This window comes from Ranitomeya imitator, chromosome 1 (genome assembly GCF_032444005.1).
Source record: "Ranitomeya imitator isolate aRanImi1 chromosome 1, aRanImi1.pri, whole genome shotgun sequence".
In the NCBI taxonomy this organism is placed as follows: Eukaryota; Metazoa; Chordata; class Amphibia; order Anura; family Dendrobatidae; genus Ranitomeya; species Ranitomeya imitator.
In genome coordinates this window covers 552,420,237-552,434,699 of record NC_091282.1, presented here as the reverse complement: position 1 = coordinate 552,434,699, position 14,463 = coordinate 552,420,237, and the positions used below count along the sequence as shown (strand labels likewise).

Below are 14,463 nucleotides of genomic sequence, written 5' to 3'. Positions count from 1 at the left end.
TCCCTCTCTCCAGTAGGGTGCTGTCGTGGACTCACTAAAAGAGCATTACCGGTGAGTAATCCGGCTTTTTTTTTTCATTATAAGTGTGTAGATTGTCTTTGCGGCTAGTAGCAAATAACATAGTGGGTCTTTTTCATTTAAATAGTATTGAGTACCGTATATACTCGAGTATAAGCCGAGATTTTCAGCTCATTTTTTGGGGCTGAAAGTCCCCCTCTCGGCTTATACTCGAGTCATACCCGGGGGGGCGGGGGCTGTCTAATTATACTCACCTACTCCTGGTGCGGTCCCTGCAGGTCCCTGGCTTCCCCAGCGCTGCAGATTCTTCCTGTACTGAGTGGTCACATGGTACCGCTCATTACAGAAATGAATATGCGGCTCCACCTCCCATAGAGGTGGAGCCGCATATTCATTACTGCAATGAGCGGTAACTGTGAACCCTCAATACAGGAAGAAAATGCAGCGGTGGAAGATGCAGGGACTGCAGGGACCGCGCCAGGAGCAGGTAAGTATACGGGAAGCGCTGCGCGATATTTACCGCTCTTCGTTCCGGTGCGGCTCCTTCTCCAGCGTCCTCTGGCTGTGATGCTCAGGTCAGAGGGTGCGGTGACGTGGTCAGTGCGCGCCCTCTGCTGAGCATCCGTGCTGGAGACGGAGCCACACGAGGAGCAGGTAAATATTGGCGTCCTGAGCGAAGAGAGGTGAGTATGTGTTTTTTTTTTTTTTTTTTTTTTTATTGCAGCAGCAGCAGCAGCATTATATATTGCACAGCTTTATATGGAGCATCTATGGGGCCATAATGAACGGTGCAGAGCATTATATGTGGCACAGCTTTATATGGAGCATCTATGGGGCCATAATGAACAGTATGGAGCATTATATGGCACAGCTTTATATGGAGCATCTATGGGGCAATAATGAATGGTATGGAGCATCTATTTTTATTTTTGAAATTCACCGGTACCTGCTGCATTTCCTACCCTAGGCTTATACTCGAGTCAATAAGTTTTCCCAGTTTTGGGGGCAAAATTAGGGGGGTAGGCATATACTCGGGTCGGCTTATACTCTAGTATATACGGTAATATTCCCAGCCATAGATTGGTGCCATTTATACAGTTAGGGGTAGGTCGAAGTCCTATATTAGACTAGGTCTGTGTTTTGTGCTTTGTATAATGGCCATTTGTGGACCTTTTTTAAATTGTTTTTAATTGTTGGTGACTTGCTACCTACTTAAGAATGAGTAAACTTCACCAAGGTGATCACGTGTATATACATACTTCTTCTCACGTTAGTGAAATGAGCTTTCATTTTTTTCAGAGACAAAAAACGTGAAAAGTTCAAAGAGCATTTCCAAAATGGCCTGCAAGTGGATATCACAGGAGACTTTTGACGCTATCGTACAAGAAAATATTGCAGAGTTTGATATGGACCCGGAAGAAGCTCTAAATGAAGCAATTCAACAGTTTGAGTCACAAGGTACTGATCTAATACAAAGCTGATCATATGGGATTTGGTACCAGACGGCAAATGGTTAAACTTCATCTTGAAACTTTACATTAAATGATGGGTATACGGCCAATCTTAAAAAGAAATATAGAGCCACTAGATGGAGGCCTGATGCTGTCGCATCGGGAGGGCGCAAATGTCACGATGGGGGCAGGCTTTGCAGCATAGAGAATTGCTCTTCAAGAGTCTCATTGCCCGTTGTTGTCTTCGACGTTGTGCCTTAGCTGCTTTCCTTCAATTGTCATTGGCGTACTTTGTGGGAGGAGCCATGTTGGCATTGATATTTGCTTTTTAAAAGGAGTTTTCCCACGAACGAAAGTTCATTTTAAAAATTGTGTCTGACCGTGTACCGAACATACTGTAGCACAGCTCCTGGGCAGGGGAGGAAGCAAAAGACAATACTGACATTACAGCAGGAGATCGCAAAGGATACATTTTGTGGGGTAAAATATTGTTTAAAAACAGTCAGCGAAATATTTTACCTGACAGAATGAATCCACTATGATCCCCTGCTGTAATGTCAGTACTGTCTTTTGCTTCCTTCCCTGCCCAAGAGATGTGGTATGTATGTTCTGTACACGGTCAGACACAGACAATTTTTAAAATGAACTTTAGTTCGTGGGAAAACCCCTTTAATGTGACCGGTTTGCTCTGCCTGTAGACACATTGCACATCTGCCGCCGGGATCAGTCGAACGATTCACTGCGTCTGTGCGGAATTCACGTAAATCAGACAGCCGCCATCTTTGTGCAGACAGAGAGCGGCGGTCACATTAACACTGTACATGCGCTCCTCCTGTACAAAGATGGCGGCAGTCAGTGAATAATTCGGCTGATCCCGACGGCGGTGTGTTTGCGACGGTGTTCCGCTGGTGGTACCGCGCAAGAGGCTGCGTGCGGTGTATACAGTGTGTGTGTGTGTGTGGTGCGTACCGCATATACAGTTTGTGTTGTGGTGCATACGGCGTATACAGTGTGTGTTTGTGTGTGTGGTGCGACGGTGTTCCTCTGGTGGTACCGCGCAAGAGGCTGGTACCACCAGCAGTTTCCATATTGAGACACCCATCACTTGGGTGTCCCAATATGGCGGTCGGTGAACTTCCACCGCTTGGAATTCTGGGATCTGGACACATCTGGATAGAACAGGATGTGAAGACATTACAAGGTAAGTATACGTATATTAAGATGATTGTAAAATGTACTGTAATACTATGCTACAAACACTACTGGGCTAGCGTGTGAGTCCATGTATTCATATGGATGGTTCTGCCCTTGTCTTTATCATCCGAAGGCTTTGGCTACTAGGAGTCATTTAATGAAGGTGCATTTAGGCGGACCAATAATTGGGAAGTGAGTGCTTGTAAGAACACTCGTTCAGCCCGTGAAATCTTGAGAGCGACACACCTTTGTCAAGAGAATTGTAGCACCAACTATTACTCAAAATATAGCTAGGAGAGATAAGAGGAATGGCACTAGGTCCTAAAGAAAGATGCCGACACAATATTTAAATATTTTTGGGGAGTACTACCACTTCTTTCTGCTTATTTAGGAGTTGACTTGACAAACATAATCAAGGCTGTGCGGATACAAAGCGAAGAGAGTGAGGCTGCTCCAAACCATGATGTCTTGTTGGTATGTATTGCTCCAAGGACATGAATATGAATATACTGCTATCATTTGTTTTCTGCCTCAGGGCTTATACTTGCTAATTTCCTAGCCTAGTAATTGCACTGCTCTGGGCTAATTAATCCAGGAGAATATGAAATTGGCACACACGCCCTTGCTCGTTTTTGCTCCTCTCCCATCGCTGTTTGAGGCTTAGCAGTAAGAGAGCTGCAACACAGTGCTGAAAAATTATGCCAAATTGCTGGTGGAAAATATTGTCATAAGCTAAGGCACCCAAAGGTGGTGTAAGGTTAGACAAGCATTTCTAAAGAGGCACCAAGTATATCATCCAGCGTGAGCCAGTGTAATGAATGCGTTCATTTTTATACTGTCGTATTCAACTTTACGCTGTCTAAATATTAATATGCCCCAATATCAATCTGCCCCATTATTTACCATCACCATACTTAGTTACAGCTCCTTTCTTTTTCATAATCTGAACAGTTCTACAGTATAGAAACTTAATTCCAGCTCACCCAGTTGCTCTATGCTCATCCACCTGGGGCTCAGACACTGGCCTCACATCAAGGAAAATAGAAAATATTGGAGTCCGGCTCAACAGAACTGGATTTTCCTTTTTATTTTTCAAAAGGAAATATGGTGCATACAAAAGAAAAACTTACATGGTCGACGTGACCTAGTCGACGTGTTTCGACTGCACTAGGCAGTCTTACTCATGAGTCACGACTTAAAGGGAACCTGTCACCCCCAAAATCGATGGTGAGGTAAGCTCAGTCATCAGGGGCTTATCTACAGCATTTTGTAATGCTGTAGATAAGCCGCCGATGTTACCTGAAAGAGGAAAAAAAGACGTTAGATTATACTCACCCAGGGGCGGTCCCGCCCCGGTGGGCGTCTCAGGTCCGGTACAGCGCCTCCCATCTTCGTTCCATGACGTCCTCTTCTGGTCTTCACGCCGCAGCTCCGGCGCAGGCATACTTTGTCTGCCCTGTTGAGGGCAGAGCAAAGTACTGCAGTGCGCAGGCGCCGGAAAGGTCAGAGAGGCCCCGCGCACTGCAGTACTTTGTTCTGCCTTCAACAGGGCAGACAAAGTACGCCTGCGCCGGAGCCGCGGCGTGAAGACCAGAAGAGGACGTCATGGAATGAAGATAGGAGGAGCTGGAGCGGACCTGAGACCCCCATTTGACTGGACCAGCAGCGGGACCGCCCCTGGGTGAGTATAATCTAACCTCTTTTTCTCCTCTTTCAGGTAACATCGGGGGCTTATCTACAGTATTACAGAATGCTGTAGATAAGCCCCGATGACGGTGAGCTTACCTCACCATCGATTTTGTGGGTGACAGGTTCCCTTTAAGAAAAAGAAAATCCAGCCCTGTTGAACAAGACTCCAATATTTTTCAGTTCTACAGTATAGTGCTTTAAAATCCTCTGCTCAAACATGACATTAAAGTGTACTTATCAGCAATCTGGGGCTGCCCTTTTATCTAATGAGTTGGTGACTTTCCTAAATATAATCTGGAAACAAAAGCGCTCAAAAAGGCTCCTAATGTTCCCCAAAGGGGTCAGATCTAGTTGTAGGATCCAGGCATGCATAACAGGATCACACAGCCATCTGCTGCCGATAGGTCAATTAAAGAGCAAGATCTCACTTTGCACTAATCCACCTTGCAGCTTAAGTTGTAACCAAATGGCACCCTCATTACAGCAGTCACCATTTGGAAAAGTACATGGCCGTGTTTGTGTAATGCAAAAAGCAAGATCTCGCTTTTTCACTGACCAATCACAGCGTATGGTTATGGGAACCTTCTCTACATGCCGAGATCCCACACCCTGTAAGTTTGGTACCAACTTTTGTTAGGAAAAGAAATTGAGCCCTTTGAGTGCTTTTAGGGACCCCTTTGAGTGCTTTTGTCAATAGATGATATTTAGAAAAATCAGCAGTCTGCACTTAAATAATGGGTATTAGACCTACCGGTAATTCGGTTTCCAGGAGTCCATCCTGACAGCACTCTGGAGGACGTCCTCCTCCTCCTTGGAGGGACAGGAAAAACACGAGAGGTTAAAAGGTCCCACTCGGCCCCCTTTCCTTCAGTGTTTTGACAAGTACCACACCATGGATAGATGCAATCTGAATTCTTTATTAACCAAATCATATTACAGCATATGAAATAGTATACATAGGGGGGGAAGTAACGGTGCTGTCAGGATGGACTCCTGGAAACCGAATTACAGGTGGGTCGAATACCCATTTTCCAGGACGTCCCCCTTACCGCACTCTGGAGAATACCAAAGAAAAACTCCTTTAGGGTGGGACAACTGCTTGGAGAACCTTTCTCCCAAATGACGTTTGCTGGGCTGCTAACACGTCAAGTTTATAATGTTTGAAAAATGTGTTCACCCTGGCCCAAGTTGCGGCTTTACATATTTGTTCTAAGGACGCCCCTGCCCGTTCAGCCCATGATGCTGAAATGGCCTTAGTAGAATGAGCTTTAATTTCTGCTGGACAATCTACCCCTTCTGATGAGTAGGCTTTTACAATTACCGTTGTGATCCATCTAGCTATAGAGGTTTTGGAAGCTTTTTTTACCCCTATTTTTGCCACCAAAAAGGATAAATAGGTTAGGATCCCTTCTCCAGGATCTAGTGGCCTCTAGATAGTCTAACACTGCTTGTCTGACATCAAGGGAATGTAAAGATTGCTCCTTTGCATTAGAGGGGTTTTCACAAAAGGAGGGTAAAATTATCTCCTGGCTTCGGTTTTGTACTGAAGCTATTTTAGGGATAAACGATGGATCTAATTTTAAAATTATATGGTCGTCTCGAATCTGAAGGTATGGATCCCTAATAGACAGGGCTTCAATTTCTCCCACTCTTTTAGCCGTTGTAATCGCTACCAAAAAGGCTGTTTTCCATGTACGAACCGAGATAGGCATGTCTTCCTCAAGGGTATAAGGGTTTTTACATAGAGCCCCGAGGACTAGGTTTAAGTCCCAAGTGGGAGTCAATTGTCTAAAAGTGGGACGCAATCTTTGGATTGCTTTAACAAACCTAATTATCCAAGGGTGAGAGGCCAAAGGATAATCTAAGAAAGTGCTGAGGGCCGAGATCTGCACCTTAAGGATACTAGGTCTAAGCCCCATATTGAAACCAGATTGGAGAAAATCCAGAACTCTGGGAACGTTCGGGGTCTCCAGCATCACGGCCGACCTGCCACCCTCCATACAGAATCTTTTTCAGATTTTGTAGTAGATGGCTGAAGTTACTGGTTTTTGATTAGCCTGAATGGTTGAAATTACTTCATCGGATAAACATCGGGCTTTCAAAATGTCCCTTTCAGGATCAATGCTGAAAGGTGTAATCTTTCCGGGTTTTGGTGCAAGACAGGACCTTGATAAATGATGTCCTTCCATAGAGGAAGTTTGATTGGGCTCTCTGTTGTCATGGATCCCAGCAACGAGAACCAGCTTCTTTTTGGCCAGAATGGTACAATCATCAGAACTGTTGCCTGGTCTTCCTGAATTTTCCTGAGTACCACCGGAATGAGTGCCAATGGAGGAAACGCATAGGAGAGTGGTTCGTTCCATGTTTGGCTTAAGGCGTCGACTGCTTCTGGCATGTCTGAAGGGTTGAGAGAATAGAATCTGGGCACCTTCGAATTTTTTCTTGTGGCAAATCTATTTTGGGAGTTCCCCAACGGTGGCATAATAGTTGGAAAACTTCTTGATTTAGTTCCCACTCCATTGGACAGACTTTCCTCCTGCTCAGGTAGTCGGCTAGGATATTCTGAGACCCTTCTAGGTGCACAGCTGTAATTGAAAGAACTGTGCTCTTCGCCCAAACAAATATCTTTTGTGCTAATTCTTGAAGTTGTTTGTTTCTGGGACCTCCCTGGTGTTTCAGGAAGGATACTACTGTAATGTTGTCTGTTAGAATCTTCACATGCTTGTTCTTTAGGCGAGAACGATTTCTTGTTAGGGTCTCCCAAACCGCGTAAAGTTCTCTGTAGTTTGACGACTTGTGGCTGATGTCTTCGGGCCACCTGCCCTGAAAGAAGCTCCCTTCTAGATGTGCTCCCCATCCCCACTGACTGGCGTCTGTGGTGATTACCACACAAGGGGTCAAGATCCATGGTACACCTATTCTTAGGTTGCTGCATTGTGTCCACCACCGTAATGATCTTCTTACTGCTGATGATAGTTGAATTGTTCTGTCCCGAGACGTCTGGCGACGTTCCCATGCCGAGAGAACCTTATTTTGTAATAGTCTTGAGTGAGCTTGGGCCCACCTGACACAAGTGATACAGGCTGTCATCTTTCCCAAGATCTTCATGGCTGATCTTATGGTAACTCGACCTTTCAGGAATTCTATGATCATCTTTTTCATTGACTCCTGATTTTCTCTTGGTAGAAAAGATTGTCTGGAGGTAGAATCCAGAAGTACTCCCAGGAATACCTTCCGAGACTCGGGTTTTAGGTGTGACTTTTTTCGATTTACAACCTAGATGTTCCAACACAGCTATAACTCGATCTCTGTGTAGGAGTAACGTGTCTTCTGCTTGGGCTACCAGGAGAAAATCGTCCAAATAAGGAATTATTGTAATTCCTTGGTTTCTTAAGTATGCCACTACCTCTGCCACCATGTTTGTGAATATTCTTGGAGCTGAGGCAAGGCCAAACGGGAGGCACTGAAACTGGAGTTGGCAGGTTTGGTCTGGAAATCTTACCGAAAACCTCAGAAGCTCCTGAGAAGTTGAATGGATTGGAACCTGATAATACGCACTCTTCAGGTCGAGAGTGTACATTACAGAATTTTTGTCTATAAGGTGGATGGTTGACCTTATCGATTCCATTCTGAACCTTTTGTATTTGACACATAGGTTTAAAGGTTTTAGGTTTATTATTGTGCGCGTTTCTCCTGACGGTTTTGGGATTGAGAATAGGGAAGAGTAGTGACCTCTGCCTATTTCTGATGAGGGAACCCAAACTATGACTTGAGAGCTGAAAAGTTTCTGAAGGTCTGAGAATATTGGAGAATTGGTTGCCACAGTTGTTGGTGAGATACACCTTTGGCGCTAGAGATATAAGCTCTATTTTGTAGCCCTCGGATATTATATTGAGGACGTATTCGTTTCTTGTGATCCGCCTCCAGTTGTTCAGAAAAAGACTGAGCCTGCCCCCTATACCTATGGCGTCATTGTCTTCTAGGTCTAGAGCATGACCCAAAAAGGGAATTTCTTCCCCTTCTGTTCTGAGCATAGGATCCTTTTATAGGCCCCTCTGCTGGATCTCCACTGTTCTCTATAGTCAGGTTGTTTACGAGGTGGAGGCCTTTTCCGAAAGGGCTGAAATTTCTTAGGTTTATCTTTGGGAAAACCTTTTTTACTATCCGATGCAAACTCTAAAATGTCATCTAATGCCTGTCCAAACACCCTGGATCCTGCAAAGGGAATGGCACATAATTTATTTTTAGAGGCATTATCTCCCGACCACGATTTAAGCCATATAGCCCTACGGGTTGCATTACATAAGGAACTATTTCTAGCTGCAAATCTCACTGATTCAGCTGAAGTATCAGCCATGAAGGCCGTGGCAGACTTTATAATGGGCAGGGAAGAAATTATATCAGCCCGCGGGGTCTTATTTACCAAATGTTCTTCTAATTGTCCCATCCACAAGTACATGGACCTGGCCACTGAAGTAGCTGCTATGTTAGCCTTTATCAGAGCTGCCGATGTTTCCCAAGCTCGTCGTAAGAGTATATCAGCCTTGCGGTCCATGGCATCTCTGAGGCTTGACGAATCCTCAAAGGGGATGGCTGTCTTCTTTGTAACCTTGGCCACAGGTACGTCGACTTTAGGGATTTCTTCCCATGTCTTGATATCCTCTGGGTCAAACGGTAGACGGCCCTTAAATTCCCGGGACATCACCAGTCTACGCTCTGCATCCTTCCATTCCTGCAATCTCATCAGTCGGATGTGTTCGCTCACCGGGAACACCGTCTGCTTTGAGATGTAAGACCTCCAAACATCAAGTCCTGTCTGGATTTTGGACGCTCTCCTCCTTCATCGGCATCGTATTTCTCACCGCTTGAACTAGATCTTCCGTGTCTTCCACTGGGAAAATAAACTTCCTTCCTTGATCCTGCTCTTCTAGTGGCAGCTCTCCTTCCTCCTGATCCGAACTCTTAAAGTCTGATTCTTCATTTGAAGAAATATCAAGATCCCTTTGTTCTGGGTCCACTCTGTCTCTTGCGACTCGGACCCGGACTGGAAGGGTACTGCTGTGACATGGTAGCTAACGAGTTTTGTACCTCCTCTCGAATAAGACTCCTCATCTCTGATAAGAATGTAGGTTGTTCTTCTCTTACAACCTTGGAAATACAGAAGTTGCAGAAAGCTTTTTTGTATGCTTCTGGCAGCTTTACATGTCATATGGAGCACCGCCTAGACTTCGCCGAGGTCTTGCCTGGCTTTTTTGTCGTTGGGAGGGGTGTCTGTGGGACATCCTTATCCTAAATATAAGAATGGGGACTGATTAGCGTCTATATGTGTGTGTGTGTGTGTGTGTGTGTGTGTGTGTGTGGGTGGGCACATCTGCGCTATGCACACTTACCCCAGCATCCTCGCTCCTGACTTCCATATCCTCTGTTGAAAGACAATCAGGCCTGGGTAAATGTGCAGTCCCATAACAGAAGAAGGACACAGCAGCAGCCGCTGCACTCACCCTTTGTCTCCGGCATTTGCATACACCTCTGCTCCAGCCTTCTGTGCCAACCCCGTGAGTCTGGACCATGTGACCGAGTCTCGTGCAGCTGCGGTCGGAAGCCTGCGCAAACTTAATCAAATTTTGGCGCCCGCTGCTGCTCACCCTGTGGAACGCTGGACGGATACGCCGCTGATGTCACAGGGATCTACACTCGGCTATTAAGCCTACTTCCACGTTCCACGAAGTGGAATGCATGCTAGGCCACCGCCGTACCGGAAATGACGTCTGGGACTGATCGGAATACGCCGCTGACGTCACCAGAAATTATGCTCGGCTACCATAACCACCTACTTCCGCGTTCCACGCAGTGGAATTCACGCTGGTCTCCGCTGACGCCGGAAGTTCTCCTGACCCCTTCTGTGTTCGTGTGTGAAACACTTGGGTTCCTGCGCCTCTTCTACCTGGCGCCGGCGCCTCTTCTCCAGTATGGCGCCCGAGCCGAGAGCCCCCCACTGCGAGGAAGCGGCTCTTACCCAGGAGCCCATCAGCTCGACTGGTCTCTGGAGCAGGGGGACTCCCCACCGGGGAGTTTCTGCCCTGGACTACTAAGAGAGGGGGAAAGATATTGGACCAGCCGCACGATCCCCCTGAGCCCTCCGGTCCGGTAAGCTTCTTGCGGTGTCCTCTCGTGTGTCCCTCCATGCAGGGACAGGAAAAAACACTGACAGAAAGGGGGCGGAGTGGGACCTTTTAACCTCTCGTGTTGTTTTTCCTGTCCTTGCAAGGAGGAGGAGGATGTCCTCCAGAGTGCTGTCAGGGGGACGTCCTGGAAAATAAGGATAGCCCAAGATTGATGATATACAAAGAGAAGCAAAAAATTGAATATATTGACCCCAATGTAAATAGAGAGTAATAACAAAGCCTATTTAGTTAAATTGCTTTTTATTGAAAAGAATTAAAGGGAACCTGTCATCCCCTAAATCGAAGATGAGCTAGGCCCACCAGCATCAGAGGCTTATCTACAGCATTCTGGAATGCTGTAGGTAAGCCCCCAGTGTATCCTGAAAGATGAGAAAAAGAGGTTAGATTATACTCACCCAGGGGCGGTCCGGTCCGATGGGCATCGCGGTGTGGTCCAGCGCCTCCCATCTTCTTACAATGACGTTCTCTTCTTGTCGTCACGCTGCGGCTTCAGCACAGGCGTACTTTGTCTGCCCTGTTGAGGGCAGAGCAAAGTACTGCAGTGTGCAGGCGCTGGGCCTCTCTGACCTTTCCCTGCGCACTGCAGTACTTTGCTCTGCCCTCAACAGGGCAGACAAAGTACGCCTGTGCCGGAGCCGCAGTGTGAAGACAAGAAGAGGACGTCATCGCAAGAAGATGGGAGGCCCCGGACCGTGACGCCCATCGGACCGGACCACAGCGGGACCGCCCCTGGGTGAGTATAATCTAACCTCTTTTTCTCATCTTTCAGGATACATCGGGGGCTTATCTACAGCATTACAGAATGCTGTAGATAAGCCCCTGATGATGGTGGGCTTAGCTCTCCTTCAATTTTGGGGGTGACAAGTTCCCTTTAATAGGCAACAGTACAATGATTATATGGGAAAAAAAAAGGCAGTAGGTCAAATGAGACAAATTATGCAACATCATAACAGGCACTAAAAAAATCATTAGAAATTGGTTAACAAAATAGTAGTACATAAGCAAATTTACATAGTTGTACAGGGGTTGGACAAAATAATGAAGACACCTGGAAACATCAACAAAAGTTAGTTTAAACTTTAAAATCAACCATAAATGCTCAATAATGTTGAGGTCTGGGGATTGTGGGGGGCAGATGAGATGCTCAACTTCATTAGAATGTTCCTCATGCCATGCTTTAAGGATTCTAGCTGTATGAATTGGTGCATTATCATCCTGAAAGATGGCGTTCCCCTCCGGGAACAGTGCTTGAACCATTGGATGCACTTGGTCGCCCAAAATGCCTAAATAATCTCGGCTGTTAATTCTTCCATGAAGGGATATCATTGGCCCGGCGGATCTCCACGAAATAGCACCCCAGATCATCACAGAACCTCCACCATGTTTTACAGTTGGGAGAAGGCAGTCTGGATGGAATGCTTCTTTCGGCTGTCTCCAAACGTATACTCGGCTGGATGTCAGAAATAGGGTAAACGATGATTCGTCTGAGAATATCACATGTTTCCATTGCTCGAGGGACCAATTCTGGAGGTTTCTACACCACTCTAAACTCTTGGAAACATTTGTCATTGAGACCAGCGGTTTTCTAATTGCAGCTCTTCCGTGGAATCCAGATTTGTGCAGCTCCCGACGAATAGTTTTCGTGGAAACTGGGTTCTGTAGGTGTTCATTGAGCTCAGCAGTGATTTTTCGGAGCTGTGGTCTTGCGATCTTCTCTCACAATTCGCTTTAGAGTCCGACTGTCTCTCTCAGTCAACTTTGACTTTCGGTCGGACCTGTGCTTTGCTGCGGACGTTTTTCCATCTCTTTCAGACGCAGTCATTACTTTGGAGACAGTACCTCTTGACACACCAAGCATTCGGGCACTTTCTGTTACACTAGCACCTGCCATACGAGCACGAACAATTTGGCCTCTTTGAAAATCCGAGAGGTTAGCCATTGGTATCAGGTTCTCATCAATGTTCTTACAATTATGCAAAACAAACAGTTTATTTACATACACATCACATAACACAAATAATCAACTACAAAACATTACCATATGTCACAGATTGCATGTTTATCACATGTTCGAAGATTATGATGCCAAAATGTTAGGTGTTTCCATTATTTTGTCCAACCCCTGTATATTGGTCATAGTCCATAGATAAACACAATAAAGAGGACCTCAATGTAAGATTCATTTTAGTAAATGGGGGCCAATTAAACAGTACTAATGGAGGTCAGCTGATGCAGATATCCATGAATTGCACTGATGTAACTAGACTAAGAATGAAACAGTAAAGACATTGAATATGAAGTGACAAGTGCTTACCCATAAAATGCTTCGTGCCTGCATGTGTCAATAGTCCCAACTCACATTTCATATGGGCTTTCCCTCGAGGAATTATTATGAATAAATCAGTAGGAGGCGTAAGTGCCGGCGGCTGGGTACTGCATAATCAGAAGACGCAGCAACTCCGCAATTGAACATTTCCAGCTGCCGCCAAAAACGGCTTGATTGGTTGAGATCGGACACCCAGCACCCCACCGATCAGACATTAATGACCTATCCTGTGGATAGGTCATCAATGAAAAAGTAGTGGACAACAACATCTTTATCCTCATTAATAATTGTGTTTGCTGTAAATGCCAAGTGGTGGCAACAGAAAACGATCTTGCACAAAACTGCATGTTACCTTTTAGGTCTTGAGTACAAGTTGTTGTATGGAGTATTATTTGGTTTCACTTGGCTTCTTTTCTCCTTATAGACCCTGGAGTCCTTGAGAAAAGCCGTAGAGATGTCTTCTGTAAGTAGTGTCTCTGAGCTTCTTGTACCGTTTGGGGATCAGTGCAAACAGGGCATGGCGCATCGGTATCTTGCTGCACAGAAGTCGGCCTACCCCGTGGTGCTGGAAGCATGGAAACTGTGTGAAGGTGACCGAGAGACTCTCTTAAATGCGCTTTATGCCATGTCTTCCCTTACTGATGGGCAACCTGATTTGCTGGAGAATGTGGGACAAGAACTGTTAATTTGTGCACTGCAGAATTACTCGAAAGATGCCGAAGTGACGCTGCTTGCCATTCGACTTCTTCGCCATGTATGCCTAAAGCATGAACAGAATCGCCAAGACCTTGTTAAGGCCGGAGTCTTGCGCCATCTTACACAAGCCATATCACATCATGGTACGGATCCAGATATAGTGCGTGAAGCATGCTCTGCTTTGAGGATCATGACCTTCGATGATGACATCAGAGTTCCATTTGGACATGCTCATGACCATGCCAAGATAATTGTTTTGGAAAATGCTGGCTTGAAACTCTTGATAGAGGCGGCAAAAGGTATTGACATCAAATACATTTATTTTTGAAAATTTTTGTTAGATTTTGTCAGTCATTTTTCATATTTATCGAACATGATCCAAACCCTTTTTATTTGAGTAAAATCAAAGTTTCTGAAGCCAAAAGGCCAAGGTGTCTAGAAATCTGTTTACACTTTTTTTTTTTTTTTTTTTAAATATCTGGAAAGTTTTAATTAATTTGTTCTCAGGTGTGTTACATGATTACAGTCACTGTAAATTTGTGTTTCCGATTCAAATCCTGAGAAAACTAGGTGACAAAAGCCATGAAAGCTGCAATGGTAGCCATATTACGACCTGTTCAGTGCTTTTTTGCAATGCCTTTGAGGGTTCCACCTGAATCGTCCTGAAAATGGGATTTAAACAAACACCTCCAACGAGGCCATAGGATACAATGGCATGAATGGAGTTCAGATTAACTTTTTTTTTTCTGAAAGTGTCCATCTGTTAGACAGGCACGGGAGAAAAGTAGCAGACAGTGTTCCTTTGCCTGTTAATTTAAACTGTTTGTTTTATTGCAGTCTATGCCCCCCATCTGAATGTGCTTTTAAACAACCACTCCGGGGGGGGGGGGGGGGGCGGGGGGGG

General features: G+C 45.4%; 1 protein-coding gene across 1 annotated transcript in view; it reads left to right on the top strand.

Annotated features, from left to right (window-relative positions):
* The window catches only part of ARMC6 (armadillo repeat containing 6), a 58,276-nt gene that overhangs the window by 9,212 nt on the left and 34,601 nt on the right, over window positions 1-14,463 (top strand). Inside the window, exons 2-4 of the mRNA XM_069767715.1 lie at window positions 1,318-1,476; window positions 3,055-3,137; window positions 13,288-13,858. Of these exons, the coding sequence (XP_069623816.1) occupies window positions 1,356-1,476; window positions 3,055-3,137; window positions 13,288-13,858 (775 nt within the window). The 5' untranslated portion in view covers window positions 1,318-1,355. The remainder of the gene's footprint in view (window positions 1-1,317; window positions 1,477-3,054; window positions 3,138-13,287; window positions 13,859-14,463) is intronic.